This window comes from Natrix helvetica (assembly GCF_964273705.1).
Source record: "Natrix helvetica genome assembly, chromosome: Z".
Taxonomy (NCBI): Eukaryota; Metazoa; Chordata; class Lepidosauria; order Squamata; family Natricidae; genus Natrix; species Natrix helvetica.
In genome coordinates this window covers 37,695,998-37,723,525 of record NC_138554.1, presented here as the reverse complement: position 1 = coordinate 37,723,525, position 27,528 = coordinate 37,695,998, and the positions used below count along the sequence as shown (strand labels likewise).

The 27,528-nt window shown below is 41.9% G+C and overlaps 2 protein-coding genes across 5 annotated transcripts; both read right to left on the bottom strand.

Annotated features, from left to right (window-relative positions):
* Positions 1-3,956: 3,956 nt before the first annotated feature.
* SAXO3 (stabilizer of axonemal microtubules 3) lies at positions 3,957-11,888 on the bottom strand. 2 transcript variants are annotated; one of them, XM_081933544.1, is made up of 5 exons: positions 11,429-11,888; positions 11,016-11,204; positions 9,151-9,312; positions 8,461-8,606; positions 3,957-6,894 (listed from the first exon to the last, which is right to left on the bottom strand). In XM_081933544.1, exons 1-5 carry the CDS (start codon positions 11,582-11,584, stop codon positions 6,552-6,554), a joined length of 996 nt encoding a protein of 331 aa, XP_081789670.1. In that variant the 5' UTR covers positions 11,585-11,888; the 3' UTR covers positions 3,957-6,551. The 2 variants fall into 2 exon arrangements, with proteins under 2 accessions (XP_081789670.1, XP_081789671.1); XM_081933545.1 differs by having other exon boundaries at positions 8,479-8,606.
* A 5,287-nt stretch (positions 11,889-17,175) lies between these two features.
* Positions 17,176-27,327, bottom strand: NTF4 (neurotrophin 4). 3 transcript variants are annotated; one of them, XM_081933139.1, is made up of 3 exons: positions 27,113-27,327; positions 19,946-20,177; positions 17,176-18,909 (listed from the first exon to the last, which is right to left on the bottom strand). In XM_081933139.1, exon 3 carries the CDS (start codon positions 18,888-18,890, stop codon positions 18,276-18,278), a length of 615 nt encoding a protein of 204 aa, XP_081789265.1. In that variant the 5' UTR covers positions 18,891-18,909; positions 19,946-20,177; positions 27,113-27,327; the 3' UTR covers positions 17,176-18,275. The 3 variants fall into 3 exon arrangements, with proteins under 3 accessions (XP_081789265.1, XP_081789266.1, XP_081789267.1); XM_081933140.1 differs by lacking the exon at positions 27,113-27,327 and adding an exon at positions 26,610-26,704; XM_081933141.1 differs by lacking the exon at positions 27,113-27,327 and having other exon boundaries at positions 19,946-20,265.
* Between the last annotated feature and the right edge of the window lie 201 nt (positions 27,328-27,528).

The window sequence follows — 27,528 nt, the reverse complement described above, 5'->3', positions numbered from 1 at the left end:
AGGATACGTTGGCTGTCTTATTCAGCCTTCAGAATCCCTTCATCTAGATTATTTTGGCCAGGCAATCCATGAGATTTTTGTATATCACACTCTACAGCAGAAAAGGAAACTGTATTGAGGGGTCAAGCTTACCAGGGATTCTCCCCACCCCTCTGTGATATTAAAAAACAAAGTCCCACAAGCTGACATTTGCAAAAAAAAAAAAAGTGAGAATGGGGACACAAATGCAAAATAAGCTGTACTTGTTTATTTAAAAGATGATAAAATCCACCCTTCCATGAAGGTATTGAGGAGAAGCAATCATCCTCGTGGGAGGGTGGCATCTGTGCCAGCCTCAGCTGTGGATCTCTCCTTGGGTTTGCTGCGCTAGACCTGGGCAGGGAAAGGAGCAAGCAGGGATGGTGACAGCGGTCTGGCGACTGTGAATGACTTCCATTTAGCTTGCCTTTTGCTGGGGGGAGGGGGGCCCAGGAAAGTGAAGCGATGAAAGCTTCGGAGAAGGTAAACCCCCTCTCCTCCCCCCACTTGAAAGCAGGCCAAGCGGGAGTCATTCAATCACCGGGGGGGTGGGGGGTGGAGGGCAACAGGTGGGACACACATCTTGCATGCAGACAGCCATGCAGGTGGATACTCTGACCTGACAGTGATCGTGCTCGTAAGGTGCCAACCCTGCATGGGGAAACATACCGTAATACCTGTCATAATACTGTGATTGACAACCACCTCCTATTAAGGTAGGTGTGGGGTTTTTGCCAAGTTGTTTCTTGGTAGCTTTCCCAGAGCAATTTATCCTGTGTCAAAATGGCAAGCCAAGGTGGCCATGGTAATATGGTTGTCACAGGATGGCATGGAAATGTCATAGAACTCTGAAATGCTATCATATAATGGGGGGCGGGGGCGGTATTGGCAACAGAATTTTGGAACCGGATCATTAGTACCACTGAGGAGAGCTTTGTCACTTGGTCACTAAGCAACTGATCATGTCAAGGATTACCTGTACACAGAGACTCCCAGATAAATGTGCATACGATCTGTTCTTCAGCTGCTACCCTCAGGTCATCAGCCCGAGGATTGGTCTTCTCTACAGCAGAATACTGTGCTCCTGTATGGCTTAACAGCTGTGATATCAGTAAATTAGATGCCAGACTCAGCAATACTATGAGGATTATAAGCAGATGTATTAAAGCCACTCTAACTTGCTGCCTTCCTGTTCTGAGCCATATAGCACTGCCAGCTTGAAGGCGAGATGCACTAGTGAGAGAATACAGAAAAATCATGAACCACTCACTGCTACTAGTGTATGCTAACCTTCCTCATTTATCAGTAGGAAGACTGAAATACAGGAAGCCCCAACTGGCACTTGCACAACATCTGCCCAACAACTTTAACAACAATTCCTAATGTAAAGCCAAATGGATTGTTGAATGCCCAGTTATAGGAAGACATATGACATCACAAAAAGGTGCCTAAACTACCAAGTCAACAATGAACAATCCTAAATAGGATTCACATCACACATGGCCTCTGGCTGGGACTCTCTGTATAAATGGGACATAACATCCTCCTCCCCGGTGTGACTGCGAGGTCCCACATCAAACTATAGATCACATTGTGACCGGCTATAAGCTGAGGGAATATATCTGTCTAGTATCCGATTTTTTAAAATTTAAACAGTTCTGCAGTTCAATGGTTAGATGGCCTAGACCAGGGTCCCAAACCCTTGGGCCGCAAGCCACTACTGGGCCATGGCTTGTTCAGAACTGGGCTGCACAAATGGTGGGTGAGCACACACATGCAGCTTGATTTGTGCTCATTGTGGTCACTTGTGCTCACATGTGCAATTCTATTTATGCAAGTGCCAGCCACTTGCACTCACAAAGCTTCGTTTGTGCAAGTGGCACACGTGTGCCTGCTTCTCACTCAAATGGGAGTTGTTGAGACTGCTGGCCTAGACATTGATATTTGAACAAATATTTTTATATTTATATTTTATTGGGTTCTGCTAATCTAGTTAAATAAATATTAATTTATATTAAGAAAGACTGAATCTACTTTCTACCTTTAAGAACATGTTTCTCCATTTCTCCCTTTGGGGAAATATAATATTCCGCCTTTTTAGTATTTCCCAAAATATTTCATTCTTCTGGAGGGGGTGTTCCTACAAACACATTCAGAGTGTTTTTTTTAAAGCCCAGAATGGATTTAGTTCCAAAATCAATTCTTATCCCTGAAATCTGGAAGGCGGTGTCCCACGCACCTTCCTGGATCCCAGCAGAGATCGGTTCAGATAATTTCAAGGTTGTTCACTCATGGGGCCAGCCAGATCATCTGCCAGTGTGACCTGTTCCGGATCGACACGTCCTTCTAATGTGTGGATGCAGCTTGACAATTTGACTAACTCATAAATGTCCAAAAGGACGCCGTTAAAGCAAACACGAGGCTGTTCTGTTGAAGCCGCCCCCTCTCCAGGGCTCGCCTAGCCCAGTGGTGGGCAACCTTTTTTTTCAACTGAGCCAAATCTCGCCAAAACCACGATTGAAATTTACTTTGAGAGCCACATTTTTAAAACCGAAAATACATAGGATGGTACACTATTTTTAGTTTCAATAAGTTTTTATTGAGAATATTCTGCATGCAAGTATCCACATAGGTCGGGAGGATACAAATAACACAACTAATAAAACAAAAACTTTAGAACGATATTATTTATCGATAACGTTAAATTCCGTAAAATTTGCCTTACAATGTAGAGAAAATTACATCCTGACATTGACTGACAAAGTCACAACCACTAATGTGAACATTGGCCTTGCATTTCCTTGGATAGTTTGAGTAAGTCAGGTTTGTATGTTGTTGTTTTTAATTTCATCTCTCTCTCCCACTTTCTTTCTTTTTTTCTTTTTCTTTCTCTCTCTCTGGCTCTTTGTCTCTCTCTCCCTCCCTCCCCCATCTCTGTCACTCTGTGTGTGTGTCTGTCTGTCTGTCTCTCACTCACTGTGTGTGTGTGTGTCTGTCTCTGTCTCTCCCTCTGTGTCTCTCCCCTCCCTTCCTCTCTCTCTGTCACTCTGTGTATGTGGGTGTGTCTGTCTCTCACTCATTCACTTAATCACTCACTCTGTGTGTGTCTCTCTGTCTGTCTATCTGTCTCTCCCACCCTCCCCCTCTCTGTCTCTGTGTGTGTGTGTGTGTGTCTGTCAGTCTTTCTCTGATTCCCTCCCTCACTCTGTTCCTCTCTCTGTCTGTCTTTCTCACTCTCTCTCACACACACACACACACTGTGGTCACCTTGTTGAGTGTTCCAATCACATTTGAAACACTCAACAACTGGCCTGCATTTATGGTATTTTGCAGCATTCTGCAGTCATAGGACCAAAATTGGTTGTCACTCGCCCGGGCTTTTGCAGAAGCTTCCCTCCGAAGCCCGAGAGGAGGGAGGGGAGTGAGCACCCGGCACACAGAAGAGCCACATTAAAGGGTGTAAAGAGCCACATGTGGCTCCCGAGCCGCGGGTTGCCCACCACTGGCCTAGCCCAACCGAAGCTGCTGTGCGCGAGGCCACGCCTCCAAACAGCGCTCGTGGCTAACGGTTTTCCACTTCAACTGGCGGGGCTGGTCAACGGCTTCCCATGACGTCACACTCCGGGCCAGTCCTGGGCTTATGCATCTCTCGGTTACCTGGCCGCAGGAGGCGAGGGGCATGCTTGTTAATTGATCGAGATTTATGAATGAAAAAGGTGAGAAGCTCCAATCAGGGTCGGTGCAGGGAAGGGATATCGAGGGGAAAGGGTGCAGTTCTCGGATTTCTGGAGTGGGTGACCCGGCTCAGGAAAGGATCCTCCAATAGTTACGTATTACTACTAGGATTTTAGGCTTTATTATTAGCCTTTTAATAAAGTTGATATTAAGATTCGCATGGCATCCATGCCTCCTTTTCAAATTTAGGAAACCATATTTTATTAACTGAAAATTGGCATTAGGTTGATTTTCAAAATTGCTCCCATATAAACCACTGGTTCACTTTATGACTACCCCAACCTACAACTGTGATGGACAGTCTTCATTCAAATTTATCTCTACTAAAAGTCTCGTGTCTGTAACCTTTAACTGGGCAAAATGGTGCAACATAATCTAATAATTTTTAAACCAAGGTAATTCAGATGGGCCAACATACAGAATGCTTTTAGAATCTAGGATCCATGAGTCCTGTTAGACTGAAAATTTAGTATTTATGGTCACTTCAATGCTGCTGCTTTGATTGGCCCACTTAGTTATCTAGCCCTCCAGAGGCAGGTAAATTGGCTTTTCCTTCAGCTTCTGGTGATCAGATAGACCAATTCTGCCCTAGACCTAGAGTCAGGGTGGACTGGGCCATCACTGGCTGCCAAAGAGTGGTCAGATCTAGCCAAATCAGAAAGAAATTGGAAGTCACTGATACTCTCATTGCTTTTTTTGCCTGCCTGTGTCATTATGTTTCTCTGCAATCAAGAGACAGAAATGCAGTAACTAGTTTATGTAATAAGAGATAGTCCTCAACTTACAACCATTTATTTAATGACTGCAAAGTTACGACAACACTGAAAAAAAGTAACTCAGGACCCATAGCCTCATTTACTATTGTAGTATCCCACCACATAATTAAAATTAGGGCCCTTGGAAAACGTGTTTACAATGATCATAACATTTTGGAGTCACGTGATCACCATTTATGGCCTCTGGGTGGCTTCTGACAAGCAAAATCAGGGGAAGCCAGATTCCCTTTACAAAGATGTGATTCCCTTAACAGCAACCATGATTCACTTAACAACTGCATCAAAAAAGATCATAAAAAAGGCATGACTCAAGAACTGCATCCATTAGCAATAGAAATTATGGTCCTAATTGTGGTTGCAAATCAAGAATCTAACTACATTGATATGCCATCTCCCTTCCAGAAGCTCACATCATAAATACTGCTTACGTCTCTCACATATTATTCATACCACAATCATATAAACTATAAAGTGTGTTTTTAGAGGATAGTCACCTTGTCACCATTGTTTAGCAATGGATCTGAATCTCATGCTCATTGTCAATCCAAAATTCTAACCCCAGACTATATGGCCTTCCAGCTGTTATTTATTGGTAATGGGGCTGAAGATAAATATCATCTTAAGAGCCAATGATTCCTCACTTCTGCTGAGAACTCTATATAGCATCTGTTCTGGGTGTTGTATCCAAATATAGAACTGGCTAGAAGATCTGTTTAGAACAGTACAATCCATGCCATGTGCCACTGTTACTTAAGCAACCCAAGTCACTGTCTCGGTAGCTTCCCAGATGATATTGAAGAGAAAATAGGAAAACCTCATATAAACCAGGAAACATGGAATATAAATGTGAAAATTATATTTGTTTTATCTTTCACATTTGGGTTGAGTTCAAACAATTGCATTGAGTCATTGTTTGCTTAAAATGATTTAAATAAACATTGGGGGATTTTACATAACACACCAAGCCAAAATTAGCAAACTCTAGTACAGCAATACATTTCATGGTTCAGACTAAACAAAATGGAGCCTGAAGCAAGGATGATATAACAACTTGGTTGCTTCCTGAGGACCTATCCATACTTGAGGCATCAGTGAACTGCAAAGAGTCAATATAGTGGGGGCTTGTTTTGTGGGTAACTGAAGCAAATATCTACGGCTATCAATCCTGAAGGTAAGCCTAGCAAACCGTTAATTCTTATTTGCTATTCCCTTATGACTTTTTGTTTTGGAATTCAGTGTCATTGTACAGTAGTCTTCGACTTATGACCATAACGGAGCTTGCCCACCAGGATGGTAAATTGTAGGAAATGAGTCACCCACATAACTGATGCAATTTTATTACCTTTTTTGCTGCAGTTAAGCAAACGTTGCGCTTGTTAAGCAAACAATGGGACTTTTTTTTGTCAAAAACTAGAAATGCCAGTTTTTAGAAAAACATCACATATCCACGATTGCAGGACACTGCAAACAGCTGTAGATGTGGGCCAGTTTCTGAACACCCAAAATGCAGTCAATGACCTGGCCATTAGAACTTTCGAACTAGATTGTAAGTATCCCCATGGAAGTCAGTTGTAACATCAAATGATTGCTAAGCAACTGGTCTTAAGTTGAGGACTACCTGTTGTTCTAGTGTTATTATGTATGAAGTGAGATTAATCTCCTTTATAAGAAGACAAGAAAGACAGATTTATCTCACTTCAGAAGTCCCACCTGGATATGTTTATATTTCCTTTATATACAGTAATGCAAGAATCAATTCTTGCACATTAATCCTGAACTAGTTACTTCTGTGGAGTTAATATTCAAGTGAGTGCACAAACATGGCAACTTTTTTTTGATCATAGCTTTCTGAGGCTAAAATGCTAAGACAATATGGCAAAGTCAAAATGTTCCATTTTTTGAATGTATCTAGAGTTTTTGTTATTTTAACAAATGATCATAAACTAAATATGGTGATATATATATCTTTTTGGATGAAGTAGGAGAAAGGAAATAGTGAGTGAGTGCAAATCTCTGTCCATCTCATACTGGCATAGGTTTGCCACTTCCATAGCATTTATACTCTGTCTCATACATGTGTGGCACACACATGATTTCCACCACAGGCACCCGACAGGAAACTTTGGGTGGCTGTTGCACAGGACAGAATCGATCCCAGGTACGCTTGTGGTCATTAGGGAGTTGGTAGGTTTCTTGGACCAGGCTGAATAAACCTCGGTGAGGGACAGCTGGGTTCAGGATCAGGTGGGGCACCCGGGTAGCCTTTGGAAACATCTGGAGATCTCGCATAGGCCCAGGTATACGAATCAGAGGGTAAGTATTCAAATTGAGAATTTCCTTCCGAGTATACCCTTGAAGTTCTTTCCTATGGAGACAGAATCGAAAGAAAATATTTTTTCAGGAAGGTAGACAAAAGCAGGAAATATGTGCAGTGTTATGTAAGAAGTGAGATTAAATTACAAGAGGACAAGAAAGGTATATTTATTTCACTCCAGAGGTCGCTTCTGGAGATGCTTCTGTTTTCTTTATATACAACAATGCAAGAATCAATTCTGCTCAAGTTTGTATGTGCTGCTTTGAGGGCATTAAATACAGCCCTAAACTTAAAATTCAACTTCCTAAGAAGCTTATCTTTAATTTCAAAAAGGAAATATTTCTAGTCCCTATGACTTCAGTGAAACTGGGTGATGTCTACTAAAATTATAGGTTTTATGAGCTTTTACGGTAGAAGAGAGATTGGGAGCTCCTCACCTTTTCCTCGTTAAATAAATAGGATGAATCAAAATTTATTATGGTTATAGACTAGCATAGGTAGGATGAATTTGGCAAAACAAGATACAGGTAGTCCTCAACTTATAACCATTCATTTAATGACTGTTCAAAATCACAATGGCACTGAAAAAAGTGGCTTATGACCATTTTTCATAAGACCAAAATTTGGACCCTTGACAACTGGCATAATGTTCTGACTGTTGCAATGTCCTGGGGTCATGTGATCACCTTTTTCAACTTTCTGACAAGCAACATTGGGGAATCCAGATTTACTTAACAACCATGTTACTAACTTAAGAACCATAGCAATTTACTTAACTGTGGCAAGAAAGGTCATAAAACAGGATAATACTTAACAATACTTAGCTAAGCAATAATATTTAGCTATGGAAATTTGGGGCTCAATTGTGGTCATACTTATATATTGATCAAATTAGCATATTTTGTGCAATTGGCAAAATTGAACTTAACAGTGATTAAAGTGAAACTTGTCTCCATGGGCTAACAAAGAGATTGCAAAAAGTTCAGATTAGCAAAAATAGAAATATTAAAGTACAGCTTTGTGAATCAAAACAAAATCCTAGGGAATCCAGTTTCCTTTTTCCAACTATCTGTTTTGAAGAGCCTAAAGTGCCTTCCACTTTACTCCCCAGCAACTAATATAGGTAGTCCATGACTTACAACCAATAATTTAACAAAATTATTACAGGTTCAGACAGATGCTTTATAGTCTGACTGTTGGCATGCATAACCCTAACCCTAACCCTATAGTCATTTGATCCACGATTTACAACTTTTTTTGCCTGTTGTCTGGCAAAAACTCCCAGTGGAAAGAATGAATGTACACTTATGACTATAAAGTTTGCTTAACAAGTGCAGCTTAATGACTGCTGTAAAACAAGTCATAAAATTGGGTCTGGTCGCATAGATACATCAACTTAATAACTAATGAATTACAACCAAAATCCAGTCCCAATTATGGTTGTAAGTTAAGAATTACCTTTACTGTGAAATACAGATTCTGAAGGTGTTATGAAAGCTAGTAGTATCACTGAGACCCTTAAACAACCACAATGATTTATGACTGAAATTCTGGCCTTCATTGTGTTCTTAAGTTGAGAACTATCTATATGGCTTTGAAGGAGCGGGGAAAAGATACCACAGATGTTCCACTAACTGTGTGAAGATTCGGAAGTCCTGAGCAGTGGTAGATAAGTAGGGTTCATTAAGATGCAACACTGTCTTGTCACAGATGTAGAAGGGTCTTCCAGCAAGGTTGTTGTTTTGCGTAGTAGCTACCACTGCCTAAAGTGAAAAGAATAAAGACCGCTATTGGAGAGGATGTTCTGAATTTGCTATGCAACATTTTCTCTACTCCAGGAGACATCTTTAAGAAAGCGACACTTCAGTCAGGCCCAGCAACAATTAGCAAGGGCATCTAATTCCCTCCCCCGTGACAACCGTTTTTTTAAATTTCCACAATTCCCTTAGTAGACTTAGTACACTATGGGGAATTTAAATAGCTATCTATTGTCCCTATCAGATAAACTAACAGAGTCTATCAATGTGCTGCCATCCAGCTTCCTCTGGAGGCTGTTCCTCTGTGAATTGGAAGCCATCCCTACTCCTAGGCCACTCCTAGTTGTTGTGCCTCCAGCGTACACAAGCTGCAAATAGATTTGACAAGAGCCCAAAGGATATTAAACATTCATTTGCTCAGTATCAGAGACACATGTGCAAGAAAACTGCAAAAATGTACATAACATCCTTAATTTGGAGATCCTGACTGGCAACAAAAGATGAGTTCAGGGGGAAAAAAGTGTCCCTTTATCCCTGGAATTCCAGATACCTTGGATGCTCCATCTGCGTGATGAGCTGCCAATCTGAATGGCTGAGGCCCAGCATGAAAGGTGGGGTCGTGCGGCAGATTGGGCCAGCCACGAAAATTTGCTTGGATCTCACTCTTCTGGTTGCCCACAGTCAAGGGGAACCTCCATTCTCTAAGCTTTAGCTGTCAGTGAGAAGAGCAGGTTGAGAGTGCAGAAAACAGAACATATAGTAAAAGGACAGATGAGTTGTTTCCTGTGAGGCATGACAGTTTGATACTTTCCAAAGTGAGGAGCACTGCTGTAGCCTTTGAAAGCCAGCTGGGAGATGATTTCTAGATAGCTTTTATCTCCCTGGATCAAGGGGAGATTGAGATATTAACTACATTGGTTCTGGATGGCAGCTCCTTTTAATTAAACTGCCGAAACAGAAAAGGTTTTGCAGCCAGATCAGGAGTTGAGCTGCTGGGAATCCTAGACTTTCATCTACACTTCTAACTGCAGTGGAGCCGTTAGAGACTTTACAGCCTTACTCTCCCCATCTCTTAATCACTTTAAGAACTAATCAATTACAACTGAAGACAGATTTTCTTTTGCAATAAAGATAAGATTTCTTGTTATGTTTTTTGTGATGAGTCTTTCCAGACTACAGAAATACAAGAGAGACTTTGATTTAAAGATTTATTTGCAAAAATCTAACTAAGAGAGGACCTATGAAAGATTTCAATGGCTAAGGAACAATCTTTATTTTTTACAGTGCTATTTTTATTTTTGACAAATTAGAGAAAAATGATAACTACATTTATGGTCGACTTGAAACCATTAATTTTTTTGCCCGAAACAAAAAAATGTATAGGTGATTTTGTGGTTTTGATGATTAGACAAAAAGAATAGAAAAAGGCAGGATTTTTGTAATCGGAGTAAGAGAGAATTTTGTAAATATAATATTTCTATAAAAGAAATTGAAAACTTCTTTGTATTTAGTTTTTTTTATTCTTTCTACACTTTCACTTTTTTATTCTTTCCTATTTCTGCATTTTATTAGTTTCTGTTAGTTTTTCATATTTTGTGAAACTAATTTTAGAAATTATATTAAAAAAGCAGACAGACAGATGATTGGACCTAATGACAATTATTACTGGTCCTAAGGCTGGGGAGGGAGTGGAGAAATTGCTTATTTCTAAGATTATCTGTGTTGATTCTATTCATGTTAATTGTTGGTTTTCTGAAAATCTTTATTATTCAAAGTAGAAAAGTTATTTGTGTTATTCACAAATTACCTCTGTCCCTACAATCATCATTTGCTGGTAATCATTTATGAAAGAAGATATTACTTTATTATTGAATGTAACGTAAAAAGTTATAAAAAGGAAGGTTGTGAGATGCTCTAACTTCATATGCCAGAGTAGCCTTGGGTAATTTGCAATTTGATTTTACTTTTGGTGGCAAAATATCTTTTGCCTAATGCATTTTGTTATTAATTATCACCTATTCCTTCCAGAGTTTATGGTAATTGAAACAAGATAGACCTCCATTTTTTTGTTTTGGAAATTTGAAAAAAAGCATGCAGGGAAAATACAGTACTGTTTTAATAAAGATGTAGGCTCTGCCTTCAGGGTTGCAATAAGAGTTTTGCTCAAAGGAAAGGGGTCAGGAGGGAAGAGGAAAAAGCAAAGCTAATGATATAAGTGTGTTCCCAGAGCTGTTCCTTCTGGGGCTGATTGATATCATTATCAGGTTGTTCATCCTGCTGCATTAGAGATCTTCCTGGAAATCAGATAGGATCTTAACTAATTCTCTAGCAAAATCAGGAATCTGCTTCTTAACGTTTTCTCAAAACACTTTCTGAAGAGCACCTAGTTGCCAAAACTCCCTCAGAACCACTTACCTTCTCTCTCAAATCTTTATTGTAGTGGACGTCCTGATATGAGGCAGCGACAGAGTAGCGGGGTTGAGCTAGCAGTTCCTTATGAGTTTTCATGCAGTGGGCAAGTTGTGCAGTGGTAGCCAGCCGGGGAATGACTTCGTCCCGCCATATTTTCTGGGAGGCAGGTGGCAACGGTTCCTGGATCGTGGACTAATAATAAAGTTTAGGAGGAACAGTGAGTACACAGAAAAAGAATGGACAATAAAAAAGTGGGACCACGTGGATCTGCCTCAAAAGAATCCCGCGTCCTGTTTTGGTGTCATTCGGCCCTCTCGCAGAGAACCCAGGGATCTTACCCTCCTCATTTCTAAACCTTAATGTTTACAAATAATCCGGATTGTATCAGCTACCCCGCTAAAAATTAGCTTGCTCACTAGCGCATAGGGCGGCGGGAAAGGCAATGATGGGCTATAATTGAGCCCCACTCCACTGCTTGTCAGTCTCCAGTCTTGTAGGCGGCCTTCGGGGGGTACCAGCGCGCCGGAGTCCACCTCCCATCCGAAGGGAAAGGCGGAGAAAGTGCCTGCCATGTTTGCCCCTGCTTTTTGGACATGTTTGCTTCAGGATCGTTGCCTTAGCGGCAGGGGCGAATACAAGGAATCACGAAAGGGGCGGGACTTCTAGAATGTTTGTGATAAATGTTGCCCGGGTGATAGAACTCTTTTTAGCCTCACATTTTGCTGCGCTTTTGATTCAATTGAGGGAAGTACAGCGGTTAGAAGAAAAAAACTGTTCAGTGACAGTTTCAACTCGCCATATTTGAAACAAGTAAATGTTCGCTTCCGAGATATTTTATCCCTATTTGCCTCCGGTCCCCTTCCCTTTCTGCAACCAGGTTGCTATTAAATTTATTATTTTCCCAAGAAATTGGATCAGCGAATAAACATATCTTGAAGTGCAATCGATTTCTCATTCAGCCAGCAGATTAATGACGATAATAGCCCCTTCCCAGCACCCGACTCATTTAATATTCTTCGTTTGCTTTTAGCGCACGTTTTGCAACCCTTCACCGATTATAAAAACGTGCAATTCCAATGATAACCATTAGGTGGCACCTAGGACCAAATAATGCATATTTGAGCTTGCGTTTATGTGCAAAGAAATGCTGCATTAGAGCCAATTCTGAATAACCACATGCAAGATTATATTGCAATTTTTTTAAAGTTGATGTTCATAATCCCAATTTGGCAAGACTACAATTATATCAAGTGTCTAGACCAGTGTTTCTCAAATTTGGCAATTTGAAGATGTCTGTACTTCAATTCCCAGAATTCTCCAGCCACTGAACTCAATGGAAAATGTAATGAAAATGTTATGATAGTAACAACTATGTTGAAGTTTAATGCTATGTTACCCTATATTTAAAACATTTGCTAGTCTTTAAAGTGACTTGAGACTCTGTATAGTGCCCAAGTCCAAGTGATTGGTTTTTATCTTAAGCATCCCAGCCTTTTAAGTACAGTGCAGTATTTCTGAGCCAGTTTTATGTAATGGTTAAGGCATCAGTCTAGAAACCAGAAAAACATGAACTCTAGTTTTGCCTTGGAGACAAAGTTAGCTGGGTGATCTTTGGCCGTCACTTCCTCTCAACTTTAGGAAGGAGGCAATGACAAATTATTTTTGAAAAACCTTGCCAAGAAAATGGCAGGGACTTGTCCACTATGTCCAGGCAGACTCTGAAAATTGGACACAATTGATTAGAAGGAAAATAGCTGTATTAACAACAAAAATGGATCAAGGAAGGCCATAAGAGTATATTAATGGATGTTTTGCAAGCAATTAAATGTAGCATCTCATTTTTCAATATCAAAAAGATATTTGCAAATTCATAATGCAAAGCAGCCAATCACCTTGTGCATAATGAATGAATGCATTAATGCAGAAAAATTAATTCAGAAAAATTCTGAATAAATTAGAGATCTGGATGCACAGAAAAATATAGGTACTGGGATGAATGAATTAAGATTATAGCACTGCAACTGGCTCTTTTCCAGATAGAAATTACTATCTGATTATGCCCTTTGTTGATGAGAGCCCATGTTGCAGCTTGGAATGATACATCTTCGGCTGAAAATGTTTTATGTTGTGTAGTCTGAAGGGGGAGTTGTGATTTAATTATCTAAATCAGGGGTGTCAAACTCAAGGCCTCTAAGTCAGATTCAGCCCATGATGTGATTATTTCTGGCCCGTAGGGCTGTCCTGGAAACAGCAAAGAACCAGTCTGCAGTCTCTCAGGCCAGGCGGCTGCTAATCTACAACCTGGTGGTGGCCATCCAGCCTAGAACATCGTCAGCTTTAGATCTGCAGGGCCATCCTGGAGCTGGCAAGGAACCATCCCTGCCCCGCCCACTGGGCCCTTGCACAGGAGGTGGTGAGCGCACAGGATCTGGCATCCTTGGGAACTGTCTTGCCCCGCAGGCTGACTGCATCCCTTTCACCCAGGATACCAATGCTCTCTGTCTCCTGTGCACATGCCCAGGCCCCAGGGGGCAGGACGGAGGCAGCAGGGTGGCCCCTCGCTGGCTCCGTGGGTGGGTCAGATCTAAGGCTGACTGCATTCTGGTCCAGATGATCAACACAAATTGTAGATCAGCGCCGCTCCAACCACCAGCGCCTCCGTGGCCCACTTGCCGCCCTGGCCTTGAAGCAGACAAGGCTTCCCTTTCACTGATACTGTTCCGCTTCCATATAGTAAAGCCACAGCCGCCGGTGGGCGCCACCACTGGCAGCGCTGCCAATCTCTCTCCTTCATTGCTTCCTGAGTGTGGAGGAAGAAGAAGATGGCAATGAGAAGGAGGGGAGGAAAAAAGGAAGGAGGGAAGGAGATGGGAATGAAAAGGAGGCAGGAAGAATGGGAGGAAGGAAGGAAGAAGGAAGGAAGAATGAAAGAAAAAAGAGGAAAGGTTAGGAGGAATAAGGGTGGGGGGAGAAGGAAAAGGAGGGAGGAGGGGGAAGAAAAGAAGGGAAGGAAGATGGGAATGAAAAGGAAGTAAGGAAAGAAGGGAAATGAGACTGAGAAGAAGGGAAGGAAGGAGGGATGGAATGAGAAGGAGAGAAGGAAGGAAGATGGAAATGAGAAGGAAGGAAAATGAGACTGAAGAAGAAAAGGAAGGAGGGAGGAAATGAGAAGGAAGGAAGGAAGGAAGGAAGGAAGGAAGGAAGGAAGGAAGGAAGGAAGGAAGGAAGGAAGGAAGATTATGAGAGGGATGGAGGGTCTGAGGCAGTGGTAGGTGCAATGGGCCCAGGCGTCCTCCACATAAACACATGCGCACATGTGTACTTACCGCCCACGATGCTCCAGCTGCTCAGCGGAGCATTGCGCAAGTGCCATATGCTCCGTGCGCTGAAGCCCCGAAAACCTCAAATACTGGTAAGGAGCATGGGAGGGCGGGTGGGCCCTCCGGAGCACCATACCGGAAAAGTACCTTGTGCTCCTGGCAGGCACCGGTACACCTGTACCGGTTGTAACCCACCACTGGTCTGAGGGAAGTCCTACCTTAGCACTTGGCCATCAGCAGCCCTGCTGCTCTTTCGCTATCCCTTTGCCACCTCCTCTCCTGGTGTTCCATCCTATAGCTGAGGATGCTTTGGTTACAAAGCTGGGTCTCCACGCAAGGAGGCGGAGTGGGCCTTCCTCTGACCCACACACTTTGCCTTCCCGCACACATCACGAGCAACCTGGTCAAAGAGACAGCAGCAGCAACCTTGAGGTGCTTAAAGCACCAAATAATGGGGCAAATAATGTCCGACTGAAATGATGCAAGAAATCACTTCATGATATCCAGGAATACTGAAAAGTGGGGAGGTTGCGCATATTGACAGCAGCAACTCTGTTTAGGGCCCCTATAAGGACAAAATTGCCATGGTCAAGCTGGTAAATAAATTGAACAATGTTGGGGAGCTGAGTTGGCAAAAATGGAGTTAGATAGTTGCACCAAATGAAGCTTTTTTGGTCTAATTCAGCATAAAACAATTTTGACTGCCCAGATTTTCCAAAAATTAAATTTCTTATTCTAGTCTGCATAGTATTGGGGAAAAAGCCAACTAAAAATCCAATTATTCACCTTTCTATATGAAAATGTTATTTTCAAGCAAATATATGTAAGTGCCTGAAAAGATTTTGGGTCAAAAAAATGGTGGTTTTGCAGTTATTTTGCAGAGTGCAGTAATCTTCAACTTACAACCAATCACTTAGCAGCCATTAAAAGTTACAAGGGACCACCCAAACCATACTAATAATCTAGTTCCAAAGTTCTGATAGCCACCCCCTCCACATGGTCATGTGACTGCATTTCAAGTGTTAGGGACTGACCCACATTTATGGCTATTTGCAGCATCCTGCAGTCATACAATTACAAATCAAGACTGAAAACTCTAAGTTACTTCCACTTTTCAGCAAAAACAGATCATAGCAAATAATGGAATTACTTAATGCTGTTCATAAAAATGGGTCCAGTCAAATGGTGATCCACTTTAGGACCATCATGATTTACAATTGTAATGAGCAAGTTGCATTATGGTCAGCGACTACCTATATCAAGTTTATTACCATGTAAGCAATCATTCTTATAATTCCAAAGTGAGTGCCTAGTGCTCCATTTTGGGGTACTTCAAATTTATAATAAAAGGAAACTTGATTACAAAGATGTGGAGCATACATCTATCCTGTTAGAACTAGACTTGTCCTTCTTAAATGAGTTCATTTCATTTTTTTTCCTGAGATGCCTTCATCTTACTGGGTGTTTTTCTTTCCCTTTTAAATTTTCTTTTCCTCAACAGTGTTTCAAAATTTGGGGTATTTGCTGAGCTTGTCAAAACTGAGCTGCTGCTTCTTCATGGGAGATGCTATTCTGGCTATATAACATATATAATGATCCACACTTATCCTCAGTAGTATTAAGAAAGGAATTTTTATTAAGCCTTTCTAAATCAAATGTCTACAGTACCACCAATTCTGTACCCTGAGATCCTTTTTAACATTAATATACATGTTTACCTTCAGTCATTAGGCTATACTTTCCTCCAATTTTGTCCATTAAGCTGTATCCTCTTCTTCTCACTGTTCTTTCCTATTCTATCATCTTATCCCTTTTAAACCCAAATGACATTGAAAGGGTCATAGTTGACACTTGCATTAAGTTTTTCTGTTCATTTGATACAAAGAAAAGGTCAGAATCTCCAGTGTCTCTGTAGGGTACTATGATGTTTAGCGCTTTGTATTTGTTGAAGTGTTTCCTTTGATAGCTTCAACAATTCTTCAAAGTAGGATCCTGTAATAATTTGGTGAGATTAAACAATAATCTGTTGCTATAGAATCTAGTCAGATTAATACTGGACATAAATTCATACATGATTTCTCTTAAGTTTGGTAATGTTGGTTTTAGCCCACAGCATGCACGTAAAACTAAAAATATCCATACCTAAACCAGAGTGGGCAGCAACATCTAAATTATATGTTTTTTGTACTTCATCTGACAATGATTGCTGAAAATTGATAGTTCTGACAGAATGTGTGCAGCTCTCAGCCTCCTTCACTCCCAGAATGTTAAATATAGCACCTGTACAGAGGAAGGTTGTTTACCTTTGAGGGAAGCATCTGGTTGATCTCTAGTTTCAGAAGCTAAATAGGGTTGAGTCTGACTAGTACTTTGATGGGAAACTTCAAGAAATCCAAGGGCAGTGTTTCTCAATCTCAGTAACTTTCAGATGTGTGTACTTCAACTCCCAGGATTCCCCAACCTAGGAGTTGGTCCATACATCTGAAAGTCACTGAAGTTGAGAAACATGGGTTAGGTTTAAAAGTTGAAAGCTATTTCAGAAAGTGGCAATGGCAAATTGATTCTGTACTGTTTCTAACAAAATTCCTTGAATAAGATCATGAAGACTCAAATCCGATTGCAATGTTATTTTCGGCCTCCAGGTGGCATTGGAAGTCACAGAGCAATCTAACAGTGACTCGGGTGGAGGGCCTATGGACACTTCAATGTATTAATAACCAAGTTTTGCTTTCTTGACTACTGGCTTCCTCTCCCCCTCACCCCCCCGGCTCCCCAAAGTAAACATTCATGACAATGGAAAGGGAGTTGAGAACTTTGTTTTTAATCCCTCCAGCCAGCGCACGCACGCACGCACGCACACACACACACACACACCCCTAGAAATGATTTCCCACAGAATAAATGCGCACAAATAAGTTAATAATATGAAGGATTGTGTCACAGACAAACTCTTAAATGGAGATGCGGCAATAAATAGGAAGAGCGGGATAAAATGGAGGGGAATTCCGGAATTCCGGAAGTCAATATTTTCTGCCTAAGAGGCTGCTTTTCAAAACTATTCCAATGACTTTCAGTTGTGAATCAGATGTTTTTTCAAGACATAGCTTGGTAAAAGTGGACGAACCTCCCACGTCTTAATTTCCCTTCCAATGCATTCTCTAAAGTTCTAAGCTGAATGGAGGTGAGGCTCAGCAGGTGTGGCTGCTGGCCACACATGTACAGACAATGCACTTTCAAACATGCCCTAAAAAACTTTTTAATCATGTGCAGGGAATCCTTGGCAGATGTGTGGAAATGGGAAATGTTCCCGGAGGGTAGACATTTTGTAAAACCCTGAGAGTGCACAGAAGGAAAAACATGGGGGGAGGGGAGGCCCTTGTGGTTTGCAAGGTTCCTGAGGATTGTAGAAAAGAAGGACCTTGATATTCATGCCTGGATCACAAGTAGTAATCACTGAGATCCTCTTTGTTTGCAAAAGACCCACTAATCTCTTTTGAACTACCCACCAATTTGCATAGATAATGGAATCCTCCACCCATAACAGTACCTAACTTTCCACAAGTAGGATTTTAAAGTTCCTCTTCCGGCCCTTTGAACAAGAGAAACCATGCTTCCACTTAGGCAGCAAATGCCCAGAACTTATGGCCATAATGGCGTACTTCCCCCCTGGTTTTGCTGTAGCACAAATGGAACCAGCAGTGTAGCCCAGAAGCTGTTAATCACTAGAGACCACCCTCTTCTTTTTTCAACACAGGCACATGTACGTGCAAACACACACACACACACATAACACACACACACACACACACACACACACACACATTTTGGCCAATGAAAGCTGAATTAAATTTAAGAATTATTCCAATTGATGATTGAACATATTAGACAGCTGGCTGTGCTTTGATTGGTCAATATGAGTTCATGGTCTATGCCCTTTTCTTTCCTACGTCCGACCAGTGCGTGTGAGTAGGGTGCAGACACAGGAAGTGTCAATCCGGATCCAGCGCCAACCAACAATCTTGTCAGAATCCATAGTCAAAGCCCTCACGTAAGACTGTTTAGCTTTGCACTCAGAGATCCAATGGCGTCGATCAACACCCCGGCAGCCACCCACAGTTCCGCCAGCTGGATTACACTTGGTCTCAAAGAAATACTGCCTGAGGGGGCCTGTAAGCGTCTGGACCTCAGACAGCACTGTCACCGTTTTGCCACGGATGTCCACAGCTGTCCGTTTGTCTGTCACCCACACGTTAACACTGTCACATACAGACATTTCTCCCCGGCGTAGGGACCCTTCCAATGACCGTTTGGACTTGAATGTTCTATTAGCAGCGTGTCCAGGTAGGGTATTGGAGTCCTCCATGAGGAAAAGCATGGGGGGCTCTTCAGGAGCCTGGTTAGATAGAGTGACACGTGGAGAGAAGAGGTCCCAATCCCTCAGGGGAGTCTCAGCCCAGAGAGTATCAGTGGTGTTAAGGAGGATATAGGTGTTGGGAAGGGGGACAGCCTGGATGACACAGAGCAATGGGGTGACCATGGCATGGAACAGAATAAGCATCACTCTGCACAGCGGGGACCTATGCAGAAAAAAGAAAGCAACAATAAATTGATATTGATCATCAGCTCTCAGCTCCTTTCTTCTCTTTTTCACCATCCTCCACTTTTCTAGCTGAGCCAATTCCATTTTAAGATTGAGAAAATCCTTATCTAAAAGGATCTCATGTGGTACAATTGCAGCAGCCATCTTAATTCTTCCCAGAATGCAGTCTCTCAGATATTCCATCAAAGCACCTCACTGCAGGCAAAAATAAGCATGGGTAGTTCATTCAGAGGCATACCAGCTGGCATATTTGCTTTTCTTCTTATGTAAAATCCCTGAGAACAGTGGAACTTTCAGCGTATCATGTTTTCCAGCAAGTGCCCCAGTGTTCAGATTGGAGACTCACAGTAAGGATGTCCAGACTGGACTCAGTTTATAAAAGAATCTGATGTTATCATCAAAGGAACCACAAGACTAGTAGACAATTAGCTAATATTGAGCTAAACACAGCTCAGTATTTCCAGTTCATAGTTGTCAGTAATCAGGTATGAAGTGCTAGAAGTATTAAATGCTGAAATAAAACAGATTAAAGCCAGTCTCACTTGTATAAATCTCAGTCTATGCCAGATACCAGTAAACTATTTTTCTCACCATTCTCATAAAAAAGTCCATCAGTAGTTTTTCATCTCTCACAAATTCTTTTTCATTAGCATAATTATAATAAACACTATATACTTCAGAAATGATTCAGAAATCTTCAGACCTCATATAAGTACATCTCTTTGGTATTCATTAAAGAAGCTTTAAAAGTTAAAGATGCACCCTTGAACAATTTCATTCATTAAACTTTTTAAATTCAGAAGGTTAAAAAAAACTCCTACATGCTTTCATGGGAGGTACTGTGCTCATGTGGGATCTGAAGCCATTCTGCATGAAGAAAATGTACATCATTTTCAATGTGTGTGCAATTCTAATAAATACTATATATGCTTCCATCCAAAAGGAAAGGAATCCAGCTTGGTTTAGGAAAGCTGCAATAAAAGCACATAGAAAAAAGTGGGTGGGAGGATTACCTGTGGTTCAAGCCTTCCTTCGGCCACAGTCAAGCAGATCCTGGGCTTTATTCATGACCCTCCAGAGTGGGGTCTTGCTTGGATATTTGGTGATGCAAGCCAGCCTGTATTGCAATGGCAGTCTTTTTGTTGTCGTGTCTCTCACAGGCACTTGTGATTCTTTGCTGTACATGTGTCTGAAAGAAGGGACTTCTCAGGTCCCATCAAATCTCATGCTGCATCCTTGCTTCTGCTGAGATAGCAAAGAGAATGGTCCCTCACCCAGAGGTACAAAAATTGTCTCACTGTTGATAAGGGATGGTAATAGAAAGATGTGGAAGAATATGGATTTGGCTGAGAATTTGATGTCACTCATAGGATCTGGCAAAAGAGGGAAACGACACCCTCTTAATGAAGAGAACATTAAACTACCATCCTGCCGGTTCTAGTGTTCCAACAAAGTCTCCTGTAATTATTTGCCATCTTGATATGTTGGATTATAATTCCTATTTCCCAAATGGGGAAATGGGGGGAGGGGCGTACAGGAGAGAGAGATATACCAACAGCTAGAGTACATCAACTTGTAAAAGTTGCTAAGACTGCAAAAATCCTGAAGGTTTCTAATATTCTACAAAACGTAGCAGGCTAGAAAAACTATATACTTATAAAATCTGACTGACATATATCTCAGTAGGTTGGGCAGATTGAGGTTGGTCCTATAGCTTGAATACATATGAAAATTAATGTAAATTACATTCTTTTACATTGAATGCTACTGGTATGCGAGCTCCTAACTGGAACATGCTATTTTAAAACTGCTCATACAAAACCATGTCCCAGACTTAAATGACTACAATTTAGATCCAGGTTAAACCTGGCTATATTTGTTCCCACAGAAACCCTGAAGTAATGTTATCTTTTCCAACTATCATCTTTTATAAAACCACTGTCTTCCAGCCCAAAGCATGAAAGTTGCAATTGCTGCATCTGGAAAAGCCAAAGGGGACAGAAATATAGGTTTTTCAGAGAGAATACATTCCACAATCACATCTGAGACAATGGGCCAAGACAAATGGAAATGCTCAAAAGGTGCTGAGAAATATGCTGCAAATATTTTAAGAAACTGCCTTTTACAAGTTGGATTCCTGGCACTGATTGGACATTCGTACAACTGCTATAAAAATATTCCTCACCGAGTCTCTTGTATGTATGTGCTTTTGAGTAAGTGTTGACTCCTGCTAACTGCCTGGAAAAGTCCCTCAAGTTTTCTTGTTAATTTTTGGGGGGAGTAGTTTGCCATTGCTTCCTTCTTAGGAGTGAGAGAAAGTGACTAGTCCAAAGGCACCCAGCTGCCTTTGTGCCTAAGACATAACAAGAACTCATGCTCTCCCAGTTTCTAGTCTGATGTCTTAAACCATTACATCAAACTGGCTCTCGGAGACTCCACTGCACTACCCAATTATTTTTAATAACAGTCTCACTAAATGGCCAGCCTCCAAATACGTTAGATTACAATTCCTGCATCATGTGCGCCCCTCCCCCACACCAGCCAAAAGAGGCTTTTAGTATTCTGGCAGGGATGCTGGGTGTTACACTCAAACTTTAAAAGGTTCTTCCCCTCCTCCAGTGTGAAAAAGCATCCAGGGGATTTACCCTTAATCCCCCAATTGGTACTACTTAACTCTCAATATACTTAGTCAACAGGACATTAAAGATGAGCGAAACTGGGAGAGCATTAGTGAGAAGAAAGTTGCGGCAGAGAGAATAGATTCTTTGAAAAATCTTTCTTGTGCCACAGGTTAAGAATATTCTCTTGAAGTCACCAGTCAAGAAGCTAAACAAGCCATGAAGGTAGAGACTCTGCCTAAAAGCATCCCCTCCTGTGGCACCTGCCCTTGGCCACTGGAAAAGGGGACTGATAAAGCATCTTTTTTACCCACTGATCTACCCCATCCCAAGGGCAGCTGGTGATGCCTGAAAATTCTACAGCTGCTGCCGGGAGCCACAGGAATGGGATCCAGATGTAGTAACATCTGGAGAGAACTACCACAGGGGGGATGGGTTTGGAGGGTAGCTAATCCCTCCTGCCTTTGAAACTGACACTGGGTCTATCTCCCCTCCCTTTCTTCTCCCCCCACCCCTCACTAGCCTAGGCTAAACTAAGACCAAGCAATGTGCATCCTCGCTAATGCTGGAGGGGGGAGAAATAGGATGGGAGGGAATGAGTGTGTGGGTACAGAGAATCAAGTTCCCTTATTCCATCTGAATGGCAGGGAGAGAAAAGGAGAGCAGAATAAAGAGAATGTAATACCATATAAGAAAAAAGTTTGTTCTTAGAACATATGCAAGTACATGTCTGTCTCTCTACCTAATTTACTAAATCTGGTCTCCCAGAAAGAGTGTGAGCTAATGGGAAGAAGAGTGAACCAAAAGGCTGGTAATGAGCAGGCCATATTCCTATTGTGCTTAAAGGAGGACAGGGTACTGAAAAAATAAAAAGGTCACTGTAGAAAAGTAGCAAAAAAGCTCTAATAGGTAAGGCAGAGAGAGAGAGAAAAAAAAAAAGGACAAAATTTCAATTTTTGCTTTCCTTGGTATTAACAAAGACAGTCTGGGAAAGCCCCCAGAATATGTTGTTCTTTGACTTACAAAAGGGTGAGACTTGGACTCTTCAGTTTTGTCAAAGAGGAGTGGTGCCTAGTGGCTAAGCAAACAATGTTAAGCCTGACCCTTAGGCTATTTGCATACACATTTTTCCCACAATGCCCAACGCTCATGACCTTGCTCCCTCCCATGGGAAAGAGGGGGCTGTGATGTGAAGCTGCAGGCACTTAAGGCAGGGGAACCAGCCCCTGCTTCAAGGAGGTATGTGTAGCTTAGTGCTGGGCAAGCTCCAACGTGCTCTACCACAACATGCAATACCACTCAACAAGGAAAGAGCCTTAGCTATGTCAAAGATGTCCACAGTTCTGGCTTGAAGCTCTATAGCAAAAGTTTTTGGTATGTCATTCATTCTTTTTTTCCTCTTTTTTTTCTGTCTGGTAATATGACAGGGAGGAATCTTGGCCTTTTTAGATACTTTAGCAAGAATTGCATCTTAGATGTGAGTTTCTTTCTTTTTGAGGGGAGGGAGGTTGTCCTTCCTAGTTACTCCCATTCAGTTCTAAGGAGTAAAACTGCCAAATAGCCAGCTTTGGCGGCAAAATCAACTATTCATTTGCGGGAGAGAGGGAAAAAAACCCCTGCTGTTCAGCACACCACCTCTTTAGCCTATATGAGTTTCTGCCTGAAGGAAGCATAGAACTCTGTATAATAACAATCAAGATCCTGCTATCAGTTTAAATGAGATGAGCATTCAGTGCTTTTCAACTCCATTCAAAATATAGTAGGAGACTCATCACTGGCTTCCCATGTACCCATTAACATCAGTGGAGTTCACATCCTGACCTTAAGTCTCCATATGGTTTGATTTCTTTTGGCTTAGTGTCTTGCCTTATGATTTGCAATCATGGTTAATTGTTAATGCAGTCTTTCATCCCAGCCAATAATGTTTTATTCATTAAATTACAGTTGAGTCTTGACTTGGCATGGTGGGTAAACCAAACTAACCTTTGCTTAAAAGGAAGCTGAAATGTTAAACATTTAAATTACCGGTATATGCCTGATATGATCACTTGATACATTTGGACATATGATACACAGACCATTTAGGTTTTTATGCAAATCATTATTTGTGTAAATTGAGTTAGAACTCAGATAATCTCTCCATAGGATCTATTTATCCTATCCTATTTTTAACCATATCTTGTGGGGCTTTATAAGATTTGCTTTAAAATGTCAAGAATTGGCCATAATGATGGGATTGAAATCCACCTTTTTTAAAATCTGCATCATGGTATATACAAAAACAATTACAATCACACTATTGTTGTCAACCCTTTGATTTTTTTCACCATAGCTTGTTTTCAAATCTCCATCCTGGTTTTATCTACAAATCTCTTTTCCCCTTTATATGACAACATAACCTTACCTGACTTTCAGGCATGAGCCAAAAAATCTGAGATACCAAAATGAGGTAATATCCACTCCCATTTAATTCTGTACAGCAGAAATGTTAAATTCGATTTCACTGAGGGCAGCATCAGGGTTGTGTTTGATCTTGGGGAGGCATGGGTACATGGCCAGAGGGGTCATGGCCGCTTGACATCACTCATGTGGAGTGTGCCTGTGGTGGGCCGAGTGCTTTGCTAGTGAAAATGGAGCTTGGCAGGAGGCCATTGCAACTGAAAACAGAGCTCAGCTGGCAGAGGCACCACAGGCCAGATCTAAGCACTCCACAGGTTGGATCCGGCCTGCGGACCTTGAGTTTGACACCCCTGCTACACAGGAATGCTCTGATTTCCCTTTTTGTAGTAACCCTTGAGATACACCAGTCAAATAGTTCTGCATGCAGATCCTAGGGAATCCTAGAGGATTCAGGGTCAGAATTTAGACTGCTTTGAAGCTGAGAATGACTTTGGGACATAAGGAGTCACTTAAAGAAAGAGTCCAAACCTGTGGGTTACACATCTCAAAAATCTTTGACCAGTTAGGGCTAAGATGCAATCTGGATACACAGGATCGAAGAACTGCACTGAAAGTTGACCCCAAGTAACTGCTAGTGGATATCTGGTGTCAGGGTAAATCAGATCAGCAAAAAAGGGCTTCTGGGGTGCTAAGGGCTTCATGATAAGAACACTGAATTTTTTCTCTTTACCTTAATTAAGTGGCAGAAATGAAGAAAAAAAATGGGTGGCTAATAATGGGCCTTAGGCGAAAGTAATAGTGACCTCAGTTCAATTTGGATATTGAAAATAAAATCTGATTATGCACAAAATTACTCTATTCTTGAATTCTACGTTGTTTGCAACATTCTCTGATTCTAACAAGTAGACATTCTAAATAGATCCAGCAAGTATTCTTAGTCACAAAGTAGGGTTTCTAAGAATAATTAAGATTAGTGAAGATTAAAAATTTGAGTTTATTCAGAAGACCAGCAGGGATAGGGAATCTAGGAGTTATTTTTTCCTTAAGATTCCATTTAAGCAGTGATCTAAATCTGAGAGCACAAATTAGGAAGAACATGAAAGAACCATATCAACACTTCAAACTTTTGTTTCAGCCTTACCCAGTTATTCCCATCTATCTTTCTAGCACTATTTATACATTCCAATGATGAATACATATCTCAGAAGCACAAATGTATATGTACATTAAAGGAAAAGTCACCAGCTGACCTGTTCTGAATATGTAATAATATTGTAATATCTCTTCCAGGCCTAATCAAAGATACTTAATAATTAATATGCTATCTATATTTTGTATAAATGTATTTCATTACAGTATAAATGTATTTCACTGTTACTGACTAATGTCTTAACTATAAAATACTCTTGAATCTTATGTCCCACCAGTATTGCTAAGAAATTGTTTCACCTTCACGTAATGTGTTTCAATGAAACGACATTCTTGCCCATCCAAATTAGAAGATGGGGAATGTGGATGGATTTATCTCCCCATATACTTGTTTCTCAAGTAATGAGCTTATTTGAAAGAAGGTCACCCCAATGAATTTTTTTTGTATCTTTTTATTGTTTTTATTGGTTTAGAGTTTTAGAATTGTAAGCTGCCCAGAGTCACTTGATTGAGCTGGGTATCTATAGAAATCTCTAGAAATTATCTATAGAAATTAAAAGAATGATTAAATGATTAAATTCATCAAACTCATAAAAAATTCACAGTTTGCTTTGAGAGCTGTTCCTCACTGGTGTTTTCCAGATGCATCACCATATAATAAGTTTCCAGACAATATGGGAATTAGTTCTGCTAGTTAATTAGAATTGGAAAATTACAATTATTTCTCCACACTGGAGAAAATGGGCTTCTAACCTATCATATCCAACCTATTTGTAACCCCACTTCCAGTCTAGCAATTGTAGTGATTTAAGTATAAAATTATCTTTGTTTCTCATGCCATAGAGGTCAACATTCTCATCCACCTTTCTCATTAGCATTATGGAAAGCATGTGCATTGCTAGCGTGGCTTGAGTCACAGCAAAGGGAGGAGATGTTGTAGTAGGGAAGCAACCCTGTTTTCCCTAAGTATTAAATTGCTCTCATTGCAAGGCACCCAGAGATCCTGCTTTCCATCACCAGCAGGTAATCCAAAGCAGGCAGGGATATTTCCGCTTTTCTTTTCGGCTCTCCAGCTGGTTTCCATCTAGTCCTGCTCATAGACAAATGTGGGAATGTGTAAGATGGCATATTGATTATGGCTATATCCTTTCCCTCTCCGCTTGCCACCCATTTACCTGGAGGTAAGAGAACTTTTCTGAGAGAGGAATGCAGAACATCCTCCCAGCAGAGAATATTGGGGAGAAGGAAAGTAGCACCTAATCACTTATTAGTATGCTTTGCAGGGAAGTCACTATTAGATGGAGGTACAGCTCCTGATGCCCTAAATAGAAAATGGGATTTCTGGCCGGAGAGCACCCGTCTTCCTCAACTTAATGCCCTCTGGAGATTGGGCGACAACTGCCTTCATCTTTCAATCAGTTTTCTAACTAGGAATCCCACCCAGGTGGAGGGCACCTAGTCGAGGGAGACGGGTTTCGAGAGTCCCTCTCCGCCGCGACTCGCCTCCTACCTTTAAAGTGCCCCGGACGCCTTCTTCGGGCTTCCAAACACCAAGAGGAGCTCGGCACCGTCGGGATCCCATTCCCTGCTTTGCAGTTCAGGCGAGCACACTAAAAGCTACTGGAGTTTGAGGCAGGGGGGTGTGGAGGCGAGAGTCGGCGGAGGCTCCACTCCCCAGTTGGAGGTGGGGGAGTGCGGGAGAGAGAGAAGAGAATGAAGCGACGCCGCTGAGCGTGGGGGAATGGGAAAGACCCCGATGGAGAAGGACCGGCGGAACTGGTTTGGAGGTGCCGGAGATGGGGAAGGAAGGATCGAGCGGGAGGCATCGAATAGAGAAGAAACGCCGAAGGGGGCGGGCGGAAGGTTGGCTGATGGCGCTGAGGTGGAGAGAGCAAACGTGCAGAAAACGACGAGAGAGCGACGGACAGGCGGGCGTGGAGGTGGACGGCGAGAGAGCCCCGCTTTCTCTTCCTCCTTCCTAGCCTCTGCCTAGCCTGCACGCTTCTTCCTTACCTGGCTGAGTCTTTACCGCCTCCTGGCCCGGGGTTTGTCTTGCCGCTGTCACTCTCTGAAAAGGCTTATTCGCCCCCCTTCCTTCGCCGAAGCCCATACCTGACACACGCCCCACCGTCTTCAAGGTTTGGGGTCGTTGCCCGACCCACTTCAAAAGCAGGGCGGGAAGGGGGGAAGAGAAGAGAGCCGAGGGCGGTAGGGATTGATGAGGACTAGTCCCCTGCCTTCTGCAATGGAGACCGGCTTCCTCCTTGGGCAAGCAGTTCATCAGGCCCGTTTCCAGCCCTAAACCCGGAACTCCCCCCTTCAGGCTGGGGTTTCCGAGAAGAGACCCGAGGCGATCAGGTTCAAGCTCGTCCCTCTATAGTCCATGCCCTGCCCCCCCCTTCTTTTCCCCTGCGCAGAGGTAGCACTCA